General features: G+C 50.2%; 1 protein-coding gene across 2 annotated transcripts in view; it reads left to right on the top strand.

The window, feature by feature from the left end:
- The window catches only part of SCARA5 (scavenger receptor class A member 5), a 112079-nt gene that overhangs the window by 67275 nt on the left and 22106 nt on the right, over positions 1 to 22698 (top strand). For both annotated transcript variants that reach the window (XM_059697553.1, XM_059697552.1), the window contains exons 4-7: positions 6115 to 6789; positions 15170 to 15250; positions 17337 to 17435; positions 20347 to 20403. In XM_059697553.1, coding sequence (XP_059553536.1) covers positions 6115 to 6789; positions 15170 to 15250; positions 17337 to 17435; positions 20347 to 20403 — 912 coding nt within the window. The remainder of the gene's footprint in view (positions 1 to 6114; positions 6790 to 15169; positions 15251 to 17336; positions 17436 to 20346; positions 20404 to 22698) is intronic.

Here is a 22698-nt window from a genome sequence, read left to right as displayed (position 1 = left end):
TTTTCAGGCTGGCCACAGCCCCTTCAGGGTGGGGGTCCCCACTGGGGTGCCTGGCCAGTCTGGGTGAGGGGCTGATGGCTGTTTTCAGGCTGGCCATGACCTCCAGCCACCCAAGCTCCCAGTGGAGGCTGGCTGGAAGCAGGTATCTGGGGTTTATTTATCTTCTATAATTGAAACTCTGTTGCCTTCAGCAGAGGCCAGAGCCAGCCAGGGCAGGCAGGAAGCTTGGCTTCCTCCATCACTGGGGCAACCAAGCCTCCTGCTTACTCCAGCTCCATGGCTCCCGGCCACCATCTTGGTTGGGTTAATTTGCATATAGTCTCTCTGATGGGCTGGTGGGCGTGGCTTGGGGTTGTAGCGAAGGTACCGTCAATTTGCATTAGATTGTTATCTAATTACTATTAGATTAGATATATTATTTAATAGTCAGCAATTAATACTGAATCAGAATCCAAATTTGAATCTGTATGTGATTCCTGCCAAGCAGCCTGACTCCAGCTTAAGCTTATGATGGGGAACTCACTACCTTCATTAGATATTTGTGTGTCTCTTAAAAAGTTTGTTCTGTGCCTTCTATCCTCTTAATAGTATCCCATAGTGGTTAAGAGCTGGGAGCTCTGGAACCAAACTGCCCGGGCTTGGTCAATCTCCTCCAACCACTGGCTGTGTGACCTTGTGACTTACTTAACCTCTGTGTGCCTCAGTTTCCTCATTTGGAATATGAGGATAATAATAACACTTATTTCATAGGGTGGTTATGGGATTAAGTGTATGAATAAGGAAAGCACTTAGGACAGTGCCTGGCACAATGGTAAGGACTCAAGAAATGCCAGTAAGTATTGTCAGTTTCTGATTTATTTTCCCCTTTGTGAAAGCATAAAAGTTGAAGAATAATTAAAGCACATTAAAAATAAATACACGAGGCAGAGAGATAAATGGAGTGTTTGCATAAACATGAATTAAGAGAGTCACACTCAAAAAGAATTGTTCCCTGTTGAGAACAGCAAGCATCTGGAAGAAATTAAACGGGGGAAGATGGTGGGTGGTGTGGTGATGTGGGCTGAGAACAGACTGTGACTGTTAGAAGGAGATCATTCATTTCTGGGGTAAGTGATCCCCCAAAAGGGAGGTTGCTCTGGGCTTATACAACAGGATTTGATGCCCAAAGAGTATTTACCCCTCCAGATGATTTCTGTTATGATTAGCCAGGGTACCTAAAATGTCACTGTGGTGAGCTGGAACGGCCATGGCATCCTCAGCCCCACGTTGGGTGCCTAACGTGCCGCACTAGCTCAGCCAGGTTCAGTGACCCTGAGAGGGGGCGGTGAAGGATTGAGAAAAGAAAGACAAGAGAAGAAAGCTGGGTCTGGGTGGGACGCTGCTCCCGGATGGAGAGACAGCACCACTGACTACAAGCCATGTCTTTATTTTATAGCCAGATTCCTGGAGGCAAAGTAAGGGTGTGGTCAAAATGTTTACAACATTCTCGTGGGTTTGGATCCTACTCAATTACATGCACCTAAACTCTATCAAGCCCACATCACTCAGGCACGTGGGGCCACGTGTTCGGACCATAGGTCAAGCTTACAACTAGAGCTGTTGGCTATAATTGTGTGGGAGGTCTTTGCCCTCCAAGCTGGGACTTGCATGTGGCCATGAGAGGACTGTGCCCTCTCATTAGTCCAAGGCTTGAACCTGTTCAAACACTGTAGCCTCTCTCCACACCTAAAATGTCACCCTAGCCAGTTTGGCTCAGTAGATAGAGCATCAGCCTGCAGACTGAAGGGTCCTGGGTTTAATTCCAGGCTCAATCCCCAGTAGGGGGCATGCAGGAGGCAGACAATCAATGATTCGCTCTCATCATTGATGTTTCAATCTCTCTCTTCCTCTTCCTTCCTCTCTGAAGTCAATAAAAATATATTTTGAAAAAATAAATAAATAAATAAAACGTCTATCTCATTCCTTTGAGCTAATGCATTGCCTTGAAAAGGCCACTTCCAAAATGCACATACACTTACAAAAAAATAACAAGGCACCGTTTCATATATGTAAAATTCACAATATGAAAACTGTAATCTCAGTGCAGTGAGGTTTCACTGAAACAGGAACATTTAAAAATCTATAATGTACACATAACTTCTATCATGTAGGTATAACTTTTGGGAAGTGCTTTGGCTGGAATTTTTGAGTCATAAAAAATGTCTATACCTTTTGTTAGTAGATCAGTAGCTCCAACTTCTGGGAATTTATTGCTAGGAAATTTTTCAAAAGAAGGAGAGACCTTTCTGCATGTCTTTTCCATGATAAAAAAAAATATTCAATAGTAAGAGACTGGGTAATTTACAACACATCCCCTAGGTCAGTGATGGCGAACCTTTTGAGCTTGGCGTGTCAGCATTTTGAAAAACCCTAACTTAACTCTGGTGCCATGTCACATATAGAAATTTTTTGATATTTGCAACCATAGTAAAACAAAGACTTATATTTTTGATATTTATTTTATATATTTAAATGCCATTTAACAAAGAAAAATGAGTTCGCGTGTCACCTCTGACACGCGTGTCATAGGTTCACCATCACTGCCCTAGATAGACTCTCCTGCAGTCATCAAAATTATAAAAGGCAGAGAAAAGGGTGGAAAAATGCTTATGAAATAATCATATTAGGTTAAAAAAAAAACACACACAAAAAACCCCTGAAAATCAAATTGTAAAGATTGGGTCTGCATATGGATGGAACTAGAAAGTGAAAACAGGCCCTGGCTGGTGTGGCTCAGTTGGTTGGGCATTGTTCCCGGTGGGGGGGGGGGGGGCGGGGGGGATGGGGGCGTGTACTAGAGGCAGCCAATCAATGTTTCTCTATTTTCTCTCCCTCTCCCTCTCTCTCTCTAAAAATCAATTTTAAAAATCTTAAAAAAAAAAAAAAATGAAGACAGAAAGAAACCAGAGTGCTTTGTTGGAGAGTGTGGGATTGTAGAAGAATTATTTTATTTCTTTTATTTGGATTCATGTTTATATTGGTTGTGCAATAAACAATAATGAAAGATCCAAACAAACTCTCTAGGGAGGGGTGGCTGATTGTCAGCCATCACCATACAGGCAAGTTTCAGTCCAGTTTCCTGGACAGAGAGAAGGGCCCTAGAGCTGGTAGGTTCTCCGAGGAAGGGGCCAATGGGCAAGGCCAGGGGCCTCCTAGGGAACAGGGTACCAGTCGGGTGTGGGGACCACCTGAAGAGGGAAGGAGGGGCTGGTGGAGCGAGAGTTAGAGTAAGTGAAATTGTCTACTTCATGGTGGTGCCTCTGCTTGGCCTGGGGAAATGGAGTCTTAAATCAATCCTGTGACTTAACTCAAGTAGGTTGCACTGTTACCTCAGTCACTCACAATCCCATTTGAAAACCAGAATTACAGAAACTCAGAGTATTCTCACTAGTTCTGATCCACTGCCGTTTCTCTTCGAACTCCAGGGACATTGTGAGCAGAGACTGACACAATATCAGACTTGCTGTTTTCCAACTGTCCTCTTGCTAATATTTATCAACCAATCTGAGTCAAATACTGGACAGACACACCAGCTTTAAAATTGAACCCTGGGCCCTAGCCGGTTTGGCTCAGTGGATAGAGTGCCAGCCTGGGGACCAAAGGGTCCCGGGTTCGATTCCAGTAAAGGGCACATACCTTGGTTGCAGGCTCCTCCCTGGCCCGGGGCCCTTGTCAGGGCTCGTGCAGGAGGTAACCAATCGATGTGTTTCTCTCACATCGATGTTTCTCTCTTAACACCCTCCCTTCTCTGCATTTTCTGATCCTTCTTCTGAATCCCATGTTTCCCTCTTCAGGCAAACACCTCATGTCAGTGACTCCCTACTATTCCTCATGGAGAGGTTCCTTCTCTTGGTTGTAAGCAGATACATCAATGTTTCTGCCCCTCTCTCTCCTACTCTCCCCAAAAAATCAATGGAAAAATATCTTCAGGTGAGGCATTATAGGGTGAGGATTAACAAACAAAAAAAATTGAACCCGGGCCTATGATGATTTCTTAAGCAGACAGTTCCTGTGGTTACTTGGGTTGCGATTGAGGCATGGATCCATTTCCCCAGAACCTTTATTTATACTGACAACTCTCTGGTTAAGTTTCCAGAGTGGCAGAGCAGTGGAGGGAATCACTGAACTAGGAGTCAGAAAACAGGCCATTGGACAGATCACATATACTCTCCTGGCCTCAGTTTCTTCATCTGTAAATTGGGGAAAATTGTCCCCAAAGACTGCATAGATCCAAATCCAATGGTGAAAGTCTGAAAAACCCAGATGAAGCTAAACAGAGCTCAGTTTTGGCCACATTAATAGAAGTACCGTGTCCATAATGAAGGAGCTGATCCTTCTATCATATTTTGCCCAATCTGTCTACATCTTGGAAAACCACATGTAGATCAAGCGCCACCTTTTATATGGGGATAGTGACATACTGGAGTATGTGCAGAAGAGAACAGCCAGGATGTATGGACGCGTAGGATCTCATCACGAGAGAACATTGTAGAAACTTGCAGTTTTAAACCAGAAACTTATCACATAACAAAATGATGGGGGAAATTTTTCACCAGCTCTACCTGACCCCAGAAGGCAGGATTAGTAGACAGAAACCATAGGGAGGCAAATTTCAAGTCTGAACAGAATGCAGAATGTTCTAATTGAACCAACTAAAGGTGGAGAGATGGTTGTAAGCACAGGCTGGGTGACCACTTGACAGCGTGATCTTGGAGAGAGAGAAGTTGCAGTGGGGCTCTGAGGCCGCATCGGGCCCAATGAGGCCCTGAATCTAACCCGAAGTGGCTTATCTCCTCCAGAGGGGCCACGGTGAATGTTTGTGCTTCCAGAAGCCTCGCAGAAGGATTGCCACAGCTGGTCTGCACGCGGCCCACGCACCCTCACAGCCAATCTTCTCCCCTCCCACCCTGAGGTTCTGGAAGAATGCTATTCTATCAGAATGTTCTCACTGTTTTAACAAACTGTATACCAAGTTCCCCAGCTCTCTCTATTCTAAGACTTCCAAGGCAGTACTCCCTCTGTGCCTCATCTGCCCCACCTCCTGCTCTGGTTGTCATTTCTCTAGCGCGCAGACCAGAGAGGGAGATGGCTGTGGACGGCACACAGCAAACAGACAGCGAGGATCCCTAGACATCTCAGGGCCAGTGCACCCGAGCCAGTGCAGCCCATGAGCTTCCGGGAGACACCGGATGCCAGATTTTAATGCTTAAGATGCACACCCCTCCCCTTAGATGGTGAAATAGCTGCTTACAACCAAGAGAAGGAACCTCTCCACGAGGAATAGTAGGAAGTCACTGACATGAGGTGTTTGCCTGAATCCAGAAGGATCAGAGGAGGCAGAGAAGGGCGGGTGTTAACATAAAAGCGTGTGTACCCGCCCAGAGGAGCCCTTGCTGCAGGAGATGAGCCAGAGGGAAAGGGACCCTGAACTCAGGAGCCGGGAAATGAACTGTTGCCCAGAGCCTGGCTGAGTCTGCTGCGGGCGTGGTTCCTGCAGGCAATGCTGGAGCAGGCTTGTGGGGGAGCACCCAGGTTCTGGAGCAAGCAAGCTGTCTGGCTCCACGACTTCCTAGCTGGGCTACCTTGGGTCCCTGTAAGAGCCCTCATCGTGAAAGAGGACAAGAATGGTACCCGCCTCCTCAACTTGAGAGGATAACAACACACAGGATCGTGGGCTTAGCCGCGTGACACTGCTGATACCTGAGCATCTTCAACACAGAGAAATGACCGTTCCACAGGGATCAACCTCATGCATATGGTTCAGTGAGCACAGTGGTGCCCAAACTAGCCTGCACCTTGGCATTACCTCTGGCCTCTTAAACATTCCAAAGCCCAGGTCACACCCAGACTACTTCAATCACAGGGTCTGAAGGTGGGACACCTGGCCAGGTGATCCTAATGGGCAGACAAGTGTGGGGGCCATTGGCTGAGCACAGTGTCTGGTTTCTATTTAAGGCACTCAGCCACAGCCACCTCTGCTTGCCGTTCAACCCGGAATGCAAGAGCACCTCTTGCATGCCAGGGTTTGGCCGGACCTGCCCCGTGGCACTCATGTCTCGCCCTCCTCATTCTCAGTGTCCAGGCCTCGGAGCTCCCCAGATGACCTGAAGGTGCTGACTCTCAACGTGAACCGGCTGAACGAGAGCTTCAGGGACTTGCAGCTGCGGCTCCTGCAGGCTCCGCTGCAGGTGGACCTGACGGAGCAGGTGTGGAAGGTGCAGGACGTGCTCCAGAACCAGTCGGACTCGCTCCTGGCTCTGGCGGGCGCTGTGCAGCGGCTGGAGGGCGCGCTGTGGGGGCTGCAGGCGCAGGCGGTTCAGACCGAGCAGGCGGTGGCCCTGCTGCGCGACCGCACAGGCCAGCAGAGCGACTCCGCGCAGCTGGAGCTCTACCAGCTGCAGGTAGAGAGCAACCAGAGCCAGCTGCTGCTGCGGCGCCACGCCGGCCTGCTCGACGGGCTGGCGCGCAGGGTGGGCGTCCTGGGCGAGGAGCTGGCCGACGTGGGCGGCGCGCTGCGCGGCCTCAACTACAGCCTGTCCTACGACGTGGCCCTCCACGGCACGCGGCTGCAGGACCTGCAGGTGCTGGTGAGCAACGCCAGCGAGGACACGCGCCGCATGCGCCTGGCGCACGTGGGCATGGAGCTGCAGCTCAAGCAGGAGCTGGCCGTGCTCAACACCATCACGGAGGACCTGCGCCTCAAGGACTGGGAGCACTCCATCGCTCTGAGGAACATCTCCCTCGCCAAAGGTAAGGAGCCCTCCGTGCAGCCTGGGCCCCCCTGCTCGGGCCTTCTCCCTGGGCACTCCCCCACCACCACCACCACCCCCCAACCCCCCTCCACGTCCCCACCTGCCCCCCCTCGCAAGGTGGCTTGACATTGGGAGACCAGGCCTCCTTGATGAAGTCTTTTGCCCAACAGCAGTGGTCGGCAAACTCATTAGACAACAGAGCCAATTATCAACAGTACGATTGAAATTTCTTTTGAGAGCCAAATTTTTTAAACTTAAACTATATAGGTAGGTACATTGTTATTAACTTAATTAGGGTACTCCTAAGGCTTAGGAAGAGCCACACTCAAGGGGCCAAAGAGCCGCATGTGGCTCGCGAGCCGTAGTTTGCCGACCATGGCCCTACAGGACCCTGGGAATTTCTGCCCAAATGGCCTATGTCCATTTCCAGGCCTGTACCTGTGCCTGTGCACCGCCTCCCTCAGAGAGTGTTGCTCTCAGTGTCCACTCCCCTGGGCATGAGAATGGCCAAGGGTGGCTAATGGGGAACTGGGTCGTCAGAGCGTGGATGCGCCAGCTGGGACCACCAAGAGTTTGGGGATGGGGGTCAGGCTGCAGGCTCAGGCTGGGAAGAGAGAGGTGCTCCTCCCATGTCACGGTGTTCCAATGGGTAGAGCTACAAGGAGTTGGAATTCCAAATTTGAACCTGGCCTTCCAGACTTTATAACAAGCAATTCAGGGCGGGGCCAAGTAAGTTTACAGTTGTGAGTACAGAGTTTATTCTGGTATTATTTATTAATTACTGTGTTATTTCCATACAAACTACTGTAAACCTACTTTTGCCTCCTCCTGTATTCATCCAGGTAGAAGAACATGTTTTATTTAACAACCTGTCAGCTTCATTTATACCTCTTAAGTATAATGGCAAAAGAATGTGCAGGCCTGCATCTGTACACTTGCTGGGGGCCCCTACCCCCCTCTCTCCCATGCCTTCCTGTTTCTGTCCACCCTGCATATCACTGTCGGAGCAGCGTTTATGAAATGCACTTTTCCTGCATCACCCCCCGCTCAGAACTCACCATGGATCCCCAAGGTCTGCCCAGTTCATTATCCAACACCACCTATGTCAGGTATGGTGCCACGAGTATCTCATTCATGTCTTTTACAAACCACAAGTGCACTGAGATTCAGAAAGTTGCTCACAGCTGCAGGCGAGGAGGTGACCGTGCCAGGATTTAGACCAGGCCTTCCTGGTCCCACAGGTGGTGAGCTTTGCATTGCATACCTGTCTCCAGCCTATCGTCCCTGCCTTCTCCTCCAACTGTTCCCCTAATGCAGGGGTTGCAAATACAGTTGTCTGCAGGGGCCAGTGGATGCCAGTAAGTAAAGTGACCTCAGTGTCGGGGGAGTAGTAGGGGCTCTGGCAGGTCCAGCCCGTTTGGGCCAGGCTGGCTGACAAGGGCTTCCCATTTTTTTTCAAGAGAAAACAGAAACATGGAATGTTCTAGAAATTTTTAATTGTTTCACACTGTGAGCCAAGTGCAACACATCTGGGGGCCATATATGGTCCATGGGCGGCCAGCTTGCACCCCCTGTCCTGTGTGAAGCATCCAGTCCAGTGGGACGCATCTTGTCACTGGCCCAGAGACACAGCCCGCCTTTCCCACGGCCCTGGCTTTACTCCAGCTGTGCCCCCTACCGCAATGCCTCCTTCCTCCTCTTCTTCCTCCTTCTCCTCCAAATTCTCCAGACCTCACTCCAACCCACCTCTTCCAAGAGCCTCACTGCTCTCTCCAGCTCACCCAAGCCTCCCTCCTCAGAGCGTCTACATTTATCAGAGCAGAAAATAGTAATGATGGGGCCTCCCATTTGCATAGGACTTTCCATCTACAGAATGGTTGGTGGCACATTGTTTATGTTGTTTTAAAGCGGATCCCCATGACGAGCTGCGAGGTTGGGGGAGGCAGGTTTCATTATTGAGGGCGGGGTAGGATTCCTGCAGAAAAACAACGGAGGCTCCAGGAGGAAATTGCTGATTGACTTAGGGCTACACAGCTGGTAATGATCCGAACCAGGGCTTTTGTTTTCAACAGCTTTAATAAGGCATAATTTAAATGCTGTGAGATTCACCCGCTTTAAGTGTACGGTTTAATGTCCAAGCCAGGACTTTTAGCCCAACGCCCAGTGCTGGTTCTGCTACACCACCGTCCACCCCATCTGTTCATTCCTGCTTCCCCCAGGGTCCAAAAGGGCAATTCATGTCACTGGGACTCAATCCATGTTTGTGGAACAACCAGTCAATTGCAAACCTGGGCAATCAGAGGATTGGGTTTCTTGTCTTGGGTCATTGTGGGTTTCACCTCTCAGAAGTCAAAGGAGGACTAGAGGTAGAATTTCTTCTTTCAAACCCACACCATGGGGATCTTAGCTTTTCCTGTCTTCTCTTTTCCTTGACCTCCCCTGCCCTTAGCAGGTACTTAGTAATAATAGAAGCTACACCGAATCATGACCCACTATGCACCAGACATTTTGTCAACATTAATTCTCTAAATTCTCATTAATTCTCTAAATCAATTTTCCAGGACATTAAAGACCATTCATCCTCTCATTGTACAAAAAGTTATTATTGTCCTTATTTTATAGATGATACATTTTAATAACGTCCCCACTGTTTATTAAGCAATTGGCAAGTGGCAAAGCCAAGGTCTGAACGTGGGTTGTTCTGACTCAGAAACCATATTCTTGTCACTGACCATCCTGCTTTCCCGGTGGAGAGAAGGGAGCATGGTCCCCTGGACTCTATTCCTATACTTGGGAGACAGTCCCTCCCAGGCTCTCCCCCTTTCCGTCCCCTCCCAGTCAACAGACATTCTGGTGCACCCTCCTGTGCCTTTCTGAATATCTTACACCCTGGTTCTTTACTTTCCAAGTCCACTCTCCTTGGCTCCAACTAAAACGGCTCTAGGTCATTCATTTGCCAACGCTCTTCCAGTGAAATCCTCCAAGTAGTCTTTCTTTGGTTCTTAAAGTAAGTTTCACACTCGGTTCTCCTGAACCAAGTTTCATCTCGGCCCTGCCCAGGCCTGCCTCCCAGTCTTCATGCTTTGCATTCCTGATGGGCTGCTGGCTCTTCAGAGGTGCTCACCACTCAGCCCTCTGGCTCTCAGGATCACCACTGCATCTGCTGTCCCCCTTTCCCATTTCCCTCTCTCATGGCTGCTTGGGACCCCATTGGTACCGGTAAAGAGGATGCTGTCGGGCTCATCCAAATGTAAGTCCCTTTCAACTTTAACAAGACAAAACTCCCCAGGCTTTCGGGTAAGGGATGCTTTATCAGGAAGGCTGCCGTGCATTTCTAGACTGCTGTCTAGTCTAGCGTGGCCTTCCTGCCCTCGCTTTGTCCAGTCCCTCTTAGTTGGCACACGCTCACACACACACACACACACACACACACACACACACACACTCACACTCACACACACATTCACACACACACACACACTCACACACACTCACACTCTCACACACACACACACACACACACACACACACTCACACTCACACACACATTCACACACACACACACACACTCACACACACTCACACTCTCACACACACACATTCACACACACACACACACTCACACTCACACACACATTCACACACACACACACACACTCACACACACTCACACTCTCACACACACACACACACACACACACACACTCACACTCACACACACATTCACACACACACACACACACTCACACACACTCACACTCTCACACACACACATTCACACACACACACACACTCACACTCACACATTCACACACACACACACTCACACTCACACACACACACATTCACACACACACACACATTCACACACACACACACACTCACTCACACACACACTTTGTCCTTCCTGGCCCAGAATCCACAAATATTCTGCTATGTATATTTTTCAAATACGAGCTTATTTATGTTATTCTTGAGCTTGACCCCAAATGGTTTTCATTCTCTCGCTTTGTTATACAGTTTTCCATAAATTTCGTCTCCAGTGTGTCTTTTGTGTACATTCACAGCCGTACTTTGTTTTCTGCTTATGGTTTCCAGCATTCATCAGGTCTGTTGAAATCTGTCTGTGGCTTTGAGAACAGCGGAGAGCTTAGATGATCAGAGAGAAGAGGCATATCAGGATGGGGGGGAAGGTAACCAGAGAGGGGAGGCACACCAGGAGGGGAAAGGCAAGAGCAAAGGCCTGAAGGCATAGCCCTCCAGCCACATTCAGATGGCTCTGCTAGATGGTCCTTTTACAGAATCGAATAACATTAGAGTGACACTAGGTCCCTGAAATCACATAGACCACTCCTCTTGCCTGAGGCTGGTGGTGGGGGGTGGGGAGGTGAGGTGGTGGGGTGGGGAATAACTTGCCCAAGTCAAATCCAGAGGCAGTGGCCCCACTGGGACTAGAAAACACATCTCTTGATTCATAAAAACAAGTTGGCAAAGCTAATCTATCTGCAGGCTGCTTTTTTCAAGGAAAAACACCATCTACTAGAGTAGAGAGTCCAGTTCAAAAATGTTTATAAAGGAACGTGGAAATGTTGTGGAGCCTTGGATTCCAGGCTTGGACATCGGGCTTTGGCCTTGAGTGAGCAGGGATGTGTTGGAGGTGTTGCTTATCTCTGATCAGAGCAACATGGAAATAGTGTTTCTCCTCCACTCAGGACTGGGAAGCAGGGCCTGGGCAGTGGCTCCCTGGGAGGGCTGTGTGACTCTGTTATTTCACCCTTTGAATCTGGCTCTGCTAGGTCGGAACCGGAGACCATGCTGTGAAAATTAGCGGTTGCACCCAGCCCCGCCCAACACCCCCTTTTCCCTTAGGAGAGCTGGCCTTGCAGGACCGCCCGCACTTCTGGGTTCAAGTCTCCTCGGTGGTGAAATGGGGTTGACAGTTCTGCCCCGTCTGCGTGCTCAGGGTGCTGAGAGGAGGCCGGGAATGAGGGAAGTGAGAGAGCTCGCAAGTGTGCAGGTGATAGCGCGGAGAATGCAGTGCCCAGTGACATCAGGGACGTGGGAGTAGAGTAACTAGTGGAGGAGCTCCACCCCGTCAGCTGCCCCGGAATTAGCGTGGCTCTGGGGTGGTGTTTACATTATGATTTGGGTCACTGCTGTGCTGGCCTCGGGCCCACTTTATCAGCTGTCATGAGAACTTGTTCTTGGCAGGTCGCTGTCCAAATTCCGGCACACGCGAGTCCCCCACCCCATCGCCAGTTCCAGGATTTGGGAAGGGAGAACGGACTGCCTTTCCCTCCCTGTGGGCTGGTTCCCAGAAGAATCCTGGTGTTTCTCCCAAATGCTGGGTCACGTACACTTTGTTTTGTTCTGGAGATGCTTCCAGCTGGAGTGGCTCTCAGGCAGCCGGGCAAGGGCAGCACGGCCTGGGGGCAGTGGGGTCGGGGGAGTGGGCTAGACTGGTGGGCAGGCTCTGAGAGGGGACCCACGCACAGGTGTCCTACTCCTCAGGCCCCTCCAAGGAAGCGGGCAGGAAAAAGCTGGCACACCAGACCAAAACACAGTGGCTGTGGGGCTGTTTTCATGGCTAAGGAGAAATAGACCCCATTCCTTCTTATCCCAGCCCACCTCCATGCTCCCACCTGCTCCAGGGGTAGAAAAGATGAGAAGTTAAAAAGCGAATCTGGGTACCGCTGGGACCATGGCTACCAAAACGGCTTCTGTGACTGCCCAGAAGTCATTCTTAGAGTTCCTAGTGTGTGCCAGGTGCTGTGTGAGACACAGGGCCACAGAGAGGGGAGCTCTAGCCTTTCAGAGAGGCCTGTCCTCTCTGGGGACCACAGTTGGAGGTGAGTGGCTGGGCACAGAGTGACCTGACCATGCTCCGGGGTGCCCCCCATGGGGAGTTTGTGCACAGTAATGCCTGAGGCTCTTTCCAGCTCTGAAATGTGGGCGCTCAGCTCTGGTGTCCGAAGAGCTCAGAAGGGTGTGCAGGAAGGTGAGCTCCAGGGCTGAGGGACAGGACTCTTAGAAAGGAAGGGATTGGGGCGGGCGGGGGGGCGGGGCACCATGAGAAGAACGCTTTTGCTGAGGTGCAAGAAGCATCAGCCTGTAGGTGTGCAGAAGCACGGACCCGTTGGGAGTGACCTGGAGGGGTCTCTGAGAGAGGGGGGCCCAAGGGCACCGAGTCCCTTTGATTCTGATGAGATTAATTAACAGAATGAGCATGGACAGGGTTGCAGAGAGAAAGGGGAGACAAGGGGGTCTCTCAAATGGCTGGGAGCAAGGCCATGAGGACCCCGATGAGCTTGGTACTGGTGAGGAAGGAGACAGACCCGACACGGGAGTCTCCTCAATGAGGAGCCTTGAAGAGTAACAGCAAGGAAGGCAGAGCAAAGGGATGAGTAACAAAGCAAGCTCGAGACTTTTAGCCTGGATTCCTGAGAAAATGATAAAACGTCAGATCCCAGGAGTACATTACGCATGGGCAGCAATGATTTGAAGAAACACTTGATCAGCAGAACTCTAAGTAGCCTGGCCCCCGAGACTCAGACTGGTCACATTTTAGGTTCCTCTGAGTCTGCTGGGCCAATCACCTAAGGAAGTGACTACGGTTTGGAAGTCGTTACCCATCTTTACTGTCCACCCCAACTTCTTCCCAATTCATCTCTAATACAGACCCTCACGAACCCATTATTTGTGTCTTAAAAATTATGTGCAGCCCAGCCAATGTGGCTCAGTGGTTGAGCGTCGACCTATGAACCAGAAGGTCAGGGTTCAATTTCAGTCAAGGGCACATGCCCAGGTTGTGGCCTCAATCCCCAGTGGGGCGGGGGGGGGGTGGTGGTGGCATGCAGGAGGCAGCCAATCAATGATTCCCTCTCATCATTGATGTTTCTATCTCTTGCTCCCTCTCCCTTCCTCTCTGAAATCAACAAAAAAGTATTTTAAAAAATTATGTCCATGTGAAGAATGTTTTCAGACCTGACTGTCTGAGTGACCCAGCCAAGCTTGGCAGGGTGAGTTCAGATGCAGGTTAGGGTCTTCACACGCAGTCATCTTAGAATCATTCCGATGAAACGCTACGGAAAATGGGGTACAGATTGTCAGGATGGCTTTGCCACTCAAAGATTCCCAAGTCCCTTTATATCCATGATGCCATGTAATCCACTTATGCATCGCTACCAATGCCCAAGAAGGGAATTTTCATTTAGATTTTCTAGAACCAGGACCTGGAACTCAAGATGCTCCATATCCACAATCAACCCCAAGTGAACTCTGCCACCCTGACGCCCTGCCATCAGGGCCATTCTGCTGGGCAGCGCCCTCCCTTCGTGAGAATTACTCTAAGGAAGATCCATACTCATCAGAGTGAAGAGAACAAATTGGAGTGTCTGGTCCATTGCATCCTTGACCTGCTCAGTTCCTGGAGCTCTGGTTTCCATGTGGGGAGGGGCGGAGAGGGCAGAGGAGAGTGAAAAGGGGTGGGGTGTGCTGGGGGCAGGGGCAGGCAGGCGGCCCACCCCTGTGGCAGCCCATGGAGTACAGAGACCCAGGGACCTCTCTCAGTCTCCTTTCTTCAGCCTTGCCCTGGCCAGAGGTCGCTGGGATGGGCGTTGGGAAGCTGATTGGATTCTTCAGTGTGTCTTTCCTCTCCTCTGCAGTCTTAGTTGTGTTCTAAACAGGTTCTGTGTCTCCACTCTGTCACCTGAAAACTGGGATCAGTATGACTTTGCTTTTCTTCAGAGAAAAGAGGAAGATGGCTCCAGAAGCCAGTCCTCGGATGATTGGTGTAACTCGTGCATTTTTAAATTGTTGGTTACGTTTCCTCTGTGCATGTGCCATTGAATTATTAAACAGCTGTCTGCTTCGGTTAGGGTCTGAGGACAGTGCCAACTTTTGGAATGTGTCAGTACATCTTGATCTTGGCCTCCTGGTTGGTTTGTATGTATTAACACCCTTTGATCTCATAAACTCATTCATTCATCAAATATTTATTGTGCAAGACATTTACTGCTATGCTGTGAGCATACATGTTTTGGTTTCCCGGAGCTGCCATAACCAAGTACCGCAAACTCGGTAGCTTAAAACAACAGAAATGTCTTCTCTCATTGTCCTGGAGGCCAGAGGTCTGAAATCAAGGGGCCCACAGAGCCACAGTCCTTCCGAAAGCTCGGGGATCCTTCTCGGCCTCTTCCTAACTTCTGGTGTTACCAGAACCCTTGTAGACACATCCCTCCAATGTCTGCCTCCAACGTCATGTGACCCTCTCCCCAGGTGTCTGCCTGTGCTTTCTCTTCTTATATGGACCCCAGTCATTGGGTGTCCTGTTCCAGAAAGGCACCTTCTAATCTTGGTGCTGTTTGTAACCCTTTCAGGACCACCGGGCCCCAAAGGTGATCAGGGCGATGAAGGGAAGGAAGGCGAGCCTGGAATCCCTGGATTACCTGGACTTCGAGGTAATGGGGGAACCCCTGGGAGGGACCTGGGCATTCCAGGAAGGGAAGGGGCCGCCAATCCATTCCTGCCCCTCTGTTTTCTCATTGGGGTCGGTCATGTGCCCAATCAACTCTCTGTTAAGAGACTGACCGGTTATGGGTGTAACAATAGGATGGAGCAAATACTTTTTCATAGAAAGTACCAGGAATTGAAGGAAAAGGGTACATGAGAGGCTCACAGCTCCCTGAAATGACTTTTCACCCCAGGAGACAGGCTCTGTGTGACCAGGGCCTGCAGAAGGAATTGAGGGTGTTCTGTGATCCAGACCAGCCCTCCAGTTATGCTGTGCCCCCCTCAGTGGATCACCAAGTCCCTGGTGTCCCCACCTCCTGCTGAAACTGAGCCCGTCAATGAACACCTGCCCCTCTCCTACCTCTCCGTCCTGCCACACACACTGGTGACAGCCCCGGAGACCCAGTGGCTGGTAGGAAGGGTACTTCTTTGCCTTCTGGGAAGTGTACAGTAAGTCCACACTTAACCTCATGGATGGGTTCTGTGATTTTAAGTGAAGCAACATGTAACGAACCAATTTTACCTTAGGCTAACTGATAGAAATGAGTTAAGTTCCTGTGGCATCTCATCGATGTTATAACGAAACGACACTGAATGAAACGACATTACTCGAGGATGTGCCATATGATCTTCTTACTCTCATTGTCTTGGAGGTTCCTGTTCCGTTACTCTATCAAACTTTGCATCCCAGTCTGTCCATTCCTGAGCCTCTACTGTGAGCAACATTTTTCTAGCAGAGTGAAAAGGCTTCTGAACAATGTAAGGAAGGGGAGAGCTTCTCAGGGGACAGGTATCTGTTTATTTCTATCAGGAAACGTACCTCCAAACCATCTCCTTCCTAAATCCCTAAGGAGGTTGCAAGCAGGAGTGGAGGCAGAGGCTGGCGGACGGAGAGCCCGTGGCCCGGCTTTCATTCCCTGCCTCTCCCTCTCAGGGGAGCTCCCTAAACTCAAAACAGCACCCCTTTTCCTGCTTTAGTAAATGATCGGATGGGGATCCCTGGGCGCATCCTGCACTAGACTCACCGTTCTGTGCCATCGGGGCCATTGGACTCTGGGAAGAGCGTGTGAGGAAGGAGATAAAGAAATGAAGCCCTTCTCTGAGGTCCTGCCACCCCTATGGGCCACCTGCCCTCCTCCAGCCGCTTGACATAAACTGGAGGAATCATTACTGGGAGACAGGTTTCTTCACGTTAGAGAAAAAGCCCAAAGAAAACTAACATTCAACGCAGCAAAGAACAATTAATCAGTAATTAAGGCTGCACTGCTTTGCAGAGATAACTGTGGGCTAAGGTCAGGCCACTGGGGACCCAGGGCTGTCACTGGGTGAAAATGTTTGTTGATTCTGACTCTCCCTGGTGGCAGGTCAGGAGCCCCAGGGCCTGATCTGGTCACAGGCCATCCATCATCCCATTTACTGACCTTGCTGACTTTCTTCCTCCTCCTCAGCCTACTATCCCTGTCTCTACGCTCCCCATGTGGGGAGCTATTTCATCTTCCTCCACCCTCAGTTCCAGTAAACCCTTTCATCCGTGTGAGACGGAGCCAACTAACGCTGAGCTTTTAGTTCAGAAAGACCAGAGCTCAGATCCAGCCTCTGACACGCTGCTGTGTGACCGTGGGCAGGTTACTCAGTCTCTCTGGGCCGCACTTTCCTCATTTGTAGCGCAGGTGAAATAATACTTACCCTAGTTTATTGGGAGGGTTAAATAGGATACTTTATACAAAGCATCCAGAACAGCGCCTGTCACATAAAAAATGCTCAAAGAAAAAATGTCGCCAAATCTAAATCTCCAATGCGGGTGGCACCACCACCACCACCACTCAGGAGAAGTGGATTTTTCGGGGGGAAGTGTCCAGCCTCCCTGGATAAAGGGTGTCAGTGGGGCAGGCATATGCTGACCTTTGGGACACTGCCTTTAGGTTACCTGAGAGGAATCTGGAAGCAGAGGCAATAGGAGGGTTCATGGTTGAAGTCAACTGCTGAGCCAGACGGTGACCTCGAATGGCCCCAACTTGTCTCTTGTCTCCCCAGGCCTACCAGGGGAGAGAGGAACCCCAGGACTGCCCGGCCCCAAGGGTGATGACGGGAGGCCGGGAGCCACAGGCGTGATGGGCATGCGTGGGATCAAAGGTAATAATGAGTCTAGAGCACCCTCGCTCACGGCTGGCCCGTGGGCACCAGCATGGGCATCACAGCGGATGGACTGGCTCTGAATTCTGGCTATGCCACAGGCCAGCTGAGTGACCCTGAGCAAGTCACTTAATCTCATCGTTCAACATCTGTGTCTTCATCCCCACCCTAGACTCTCAGGATGCCATATTTCGCAGAGCTGTCATGAGGATTCAATGGGATGTATATGTGGGAACACACTTTGTTAGCTCAGAAGTGCTGTCGAAATGCACGTGAGAACCAGCAGTTCTACTACGAGGTTGCCGCTAGGAGGAAGCCTGGCCAGGAGAGGGGCCCGCAGGGGGCCCGGGACTGCCACCTGCTCTCCTGTACTGCCACCTCCTCCCAGTCCGCCATAGTCTTTATATTCCCCAAATATGTCAAACTGGAACCAGTTCTCAGCTTTCCATTGCCAATAGTCTTTCTTCTCATTTTTTCTTCCTACTGACAGGCACCTTGTTCGTTGTTAGGGGAGCCCACTTTATAGCCAGTCCCTGTCTTTCCACGTTTATTTCAAGAGTGTCCAGCCCTGCATCGTGGCAGAAGATGACCAGGCTCGACCTCCTCACTTGTTAAAATGAAATCTAAGAAAAACGTGCTGTTAGTCATCCCCACCCCAAGTCTAGGATGGTCTCCTCATCTTCCATCCCTGGGAACTTTTATTCTACCTTCTGGTTGGTGATTAAACAAGCTGAGGTTTTCCTCCCTTTTATGACCCACATTTTTTAAATGGATTTCGAAACAGAGTACCACAACAAAACATCCTTATTGAAAAAACCTAACGAAACAGAAGTGTGGAGTATAACGTCAAAAGTCAGCACCCCACCCTTGGTCCCTTAAGCTCTTACTCTGTAGAATAACCACCATAAACAGTTTGGAGCCTATCCTGCCAGACCTTTTCTAAACACATCCATAGTTATATTTACATTTATGGTTGCCTTTGGTTTTTTCAAAACTTGGATCATCCTTGGTGTTCTCCCCTGGAACTTGCTGGCTTGCTTATTTCCACCAGACATCATGCCCTGGGCCTTTAATCTGCGGAGAGCTTTCTGAAGGTGCTTGGAATAGAATCGCCAGGTCGTTGTAACGCCTGCTCGAGTGGTGTCAGGACCCATTACTTCTGTGTAGAGTGAGATGCGAGCTGGGAAAAGACCATACTCTGGGAAGGGAATCCCACAGTTCCCTGGGAACTCTCCTCCATGTGTTCTGGCCTCCCCCACTAGTACAGCTGCCTCACACAGAACGCCTGTCTCTCTCTCTGTCACTGAAGACCCTCCCCGCTCCTCTCTTCCTCTGCTTATTAGAGTGAACTTGGATGTAGACTTCGAAAACCTTGAGTGTTTAATAGGAATGTCTTTGCTTTGTCTTCTTTCTGCTGAATACCATGCACTCCTTTAGTCTGTGCTGTTGTTCAAGGCTTTAATGAGGAGGAAATGAAACTTCTCAGCTGGGTGCCTTCTCCTTCCCCAGGTGACAGAGCAGGTAGCTCCTTCCTGCCATGGCCTGCCCTTCGGGGCTGCTGGCTCCTGCCTGAGGTTCTCCCTGGTCTTGGGTTAGTAAGTCTCCTGCAGCCTGGCCAGCGTGGCTCAGTGGTTGAGCGTCAACGGTCACCTATGAACCAGAAGGTCATGGGTTTGATTCCTGGTCAGGGCATGTGCCCAGATTGTGGGCTTAATCCCCAGTAGGGAGTGTATAGAAGGCAGCCACTCAATGATTCTCTCTCATCATTGATGTTTCTATCTCTCTCTTCCTCTCCCTTCCTCTCTGAAATCAATTAAAAAACTATTTTTAAAAATGTCTCCTGGCCGAAACCGGTTTGGCTCAGTGGATAGAGCGTCGGCCTGCAGACTGAAAGGTCCCAGGTTCGATTCCGGTCAAGGGCATGTACCTGGGTTGCGGGCACATCCCCGGTGGGGGATGTGCAGGAGGCGGCTGATCGATGTTTCTCTCTCATCGATGTTTCTGACTCTCTATCTCTCTCCCTTCCTCTCTGTAAAAAAATCAATAAAATATATTTTTTTAAAAAAATGTCTCCTGCAGATAATACTTTATTTACTACTAGTGGCCTGGTGCATGAAATTTTGTGCACATTAAAGGGGAATGAATTAGAGGAAATATTTTAATATTGCTATTTGCCCTTTCTCTTTAACCCTTTGAGTGCCAACCAATATCCTAGGAACTATGCTAAAATTGCCAAGGCATTTTTGCTGATTTTACAGCAATTTAGGAAAAAAATTATGAATCGCAAGTAAATGAAGTTACATATTCGAAAACTTAAGGAAACCTTTACTACATTGACATATTTAGCAATATCATCATCACCATTAAAAGCAGACTTAGAACTGGACGCCATTTCGAAGCTTTGATAGCGCTCCCGGCACTTTTGGCGAAAGACAGGAGGAGCACGATCGCGCTCCCCAGCACTCTAGGGGTTAATAGAAGTGTCAAGAGATGAAAGAAAATTAGTAAAATGTATATGAAAATCTCCCTCCTGTCAGAGTCTGGGGTGTGCCGAGGAACCCAGAGTCAAGTCCCCGCCCACCCGCACGTGGCTCGAAATCGCATGAGACCCAGACCCAGCCGGCCCCACCCCCGTCAAGCCCCGCCAGATGGGGGGGGGGGTGCAGCCTCAGGTCACCCGTCAAAGTCAAGCCCTGCCCGGTGGGGGGCATGGCCTGAGGCCCCTGGGCCCGGCACCGGGGTGCGGGTGTGGCCTGAGGTCCCCCAGCCTAGCTAGGCACCACACAGCCTCAGGTCCTTGCTGATTGGTCATTATGGTGTCATGGCATGACAACCATTTGCGTATTAGCCTTTTATTATGATAATTAGGATTTCCTTCCATTTCTAATGCCAGTTTTCTCCTCTGTTTCAGGTGACCGAGGCCCAAAAGGAGAGAAAGGAGATAAAGGAGACAGAGCAGGGGATGCCAGTAAGGAAACTTTGTTGGGGTCACTGGATTCTGTGTCAGCATGAGAATAGCTGTCATCCAGAAAGCCACACAAGTTTGGGGGTTCAGGGGCTGGATCCATGGTCCAGGGCTTTGATGTTAAAGGAGCCTCCTACCTGTGTCAGGGCTCCACGAAGAGACAGGTGTACTCCGGGGACACAGACCACATTTCCAGGTGTGGTACAAGCCCCGGGGTTGTGTAGAAGGACCTGGAGGCAGACTTCCTAGGCCCCCTGCTGGCTGCCTCACTAGACGGCTATGTAATCTCTGGGCCTCTGTTTTCTCATCTGTGGAATGAGGATAAAAGAGTCCACACCTCACAGGATCACTGTGAGCATTAAATGAGTTCATCACATAAAGTGCTTGTGCCTGGACATGAGGTTAGGAATCAGCAAGTGTTCATTATCGTTCTGTGTAATACACCGGTTCAGACGTTCTTCCTAAAATCACAGGAGATGCTAAAATTCAGTTACTGGCCTCATTAAAAAATGCATGGCTTCCCTGAGTACTTGCGTGGGGAAAGGCCTGGAGGCAAAGCAGGGTCCCTTGGTTTTCCTCCTTTGCCACCAACTGAGTAGAGATCCGAAGGATCTCAGTTACTGGCAGGCCTCCAAGTCTCCGTAAGGGCGTCTTCCTGACAAGGGTACTTCCTACGATGCTTATAAGGCAAGCCAACTTATCTAGTTAGCACTCCTTTCTAGCGTTTATTCTCCCCGCTACATGTAGAACCTTGGAGAGGTTGCCAGAGGAGAATGAGTCTCCCAGCCAAGTCTCAATGAATAGTGTCTCCTAACCAAGTTGCAAAAGCATGCCAGCATCTAGAATTGCTGGGCTCTGAAATGCTGCGACCCTGTGTGAGGCATACACGGATTATCCTCTTCCAGGGCATCTGTACCGCAGTCTTGGCTTTGCGGGGAGACGGCTGGGAAAGAGCGCCTGCCTCCACCTTCTGCCCTAGACACTCCGGGACAGGCACCTCTTCAGATTCACACTTTGGACCCAGATGGATGGGTTTCCCTAAGGCCAATCTTTGGTTTCAGAAGGTCCTTAAAATATACTTTCCTCCCAGTCATGCATGACCAGAAGACCTGGCTCCTTAATAGTGCCCTTTTCCAAGTTGTCTCCTCCTTCCACGGTCCTTCCCTTTCCCGCGGCAGTGATTCAGGATCAAACAGAGAAAACATTTGTGACAGTATTTTGTCACTAAAGTGATGGACATACCTGAGGACAAGGTGTGCCTACGCATAACCTTGGACTTCACACATTCCCCTCACCTTAGATGCTGTGATCCACAAAGCAGTATAAGTGCCTCAGAGTCTCTCTAGCGTTATCTGGAGTCCCTTTCTAGAGCAGCCAAAGGCTGGGCTAGCGGTGTCCTGGCTAGATGAGGAGATCTGCTGGACCCTGCAGGAGCCAAAAGGCAAGTTTTGATGGCCAAGGAAGGGAGTCTGGCTATGATCTAGGACATCTGTGACATATCAGAGTCACACTTATGAACTGGGCTGGGCACCATACTTTGTCTTTGGGTTGCTGCCTTCTCCTGCTCTCTTTGTTGACTGCGCTCTGATGGATTGCTGCCAAGGGAGCTGAGGAGGACCATGGCATTTAGCTGTGTGAAATAAACAACTCCTGATGGGGTGGCAGGAAGGGAGGAGCTGTGGAAAGATGACCTTTAGAGGGAAATCAGAAACGCTGCCCACATACCAGAGGGGTGCTTGTCAGGAACTCTTTGGCAACCGTTCTTCAGCCGGCTCGAGAGGAGAGAAGAGGTCTGTGCTCGCCGAGCCCAGGGAGAGGAGGTGGTCATCAGTCACCACTAATCCCAAGGCCACTTTTGTCACTGTTTAACTCACCTCTGCGGGCCCAGCTGGCTGGGCTCTGTGCTGGGATTGGGCTCAGAAGCTGGGGGCACAGTCTGGGAGGTGGGAGCTGAGCCACAGTGGTGTGGGGCTTCCCGGGGCATGGGTGGGGAGCTTGGGAGAAGGACGGTTAATCCACTTGGCCCTGGAGCCTATTGACGGCACCGAAAGAGGCTGCTGTCAGCTCTGGACAGCCCCTCCTCAGGGACTGCTGGCATTCTTTCCTGTCCTGAGGCGGCTACACCCTCCCTGGAGCCCAGAGGTCAGACAACAGCCCTTGCACAGAGTCTACGCCTCTCCTTCTGGCCCCCTGATGAGACCCGGAAGCATCACCATTGGTGATGGGCCTGGGAGATGAGGTGGCCCAGCAGAGACAGCTCCATATTGGGATGTTTTCCTCAGCATGCAGGGGATGTAG

The sequence above is a fragment of the Myotis daubentonii genome, chromosome 5, assembly GCF_963259705.1.
Source record: "Myotis daubentonii chromosome 5, mMyoDau2.1, whole genome shotgun sequence".
Taxonomy (NCBI): Eukaryota; Metazoa; Chordata; class Mammalia; order Chiroptera; family Vespertilionidae; genus Myotis; species Myotis daubentonii.
The sequence above is the reverse complement of the archived record's forward strand: the minus strand, read 5'-3'. Positions and strand labels throughout refer to the sequence as shown.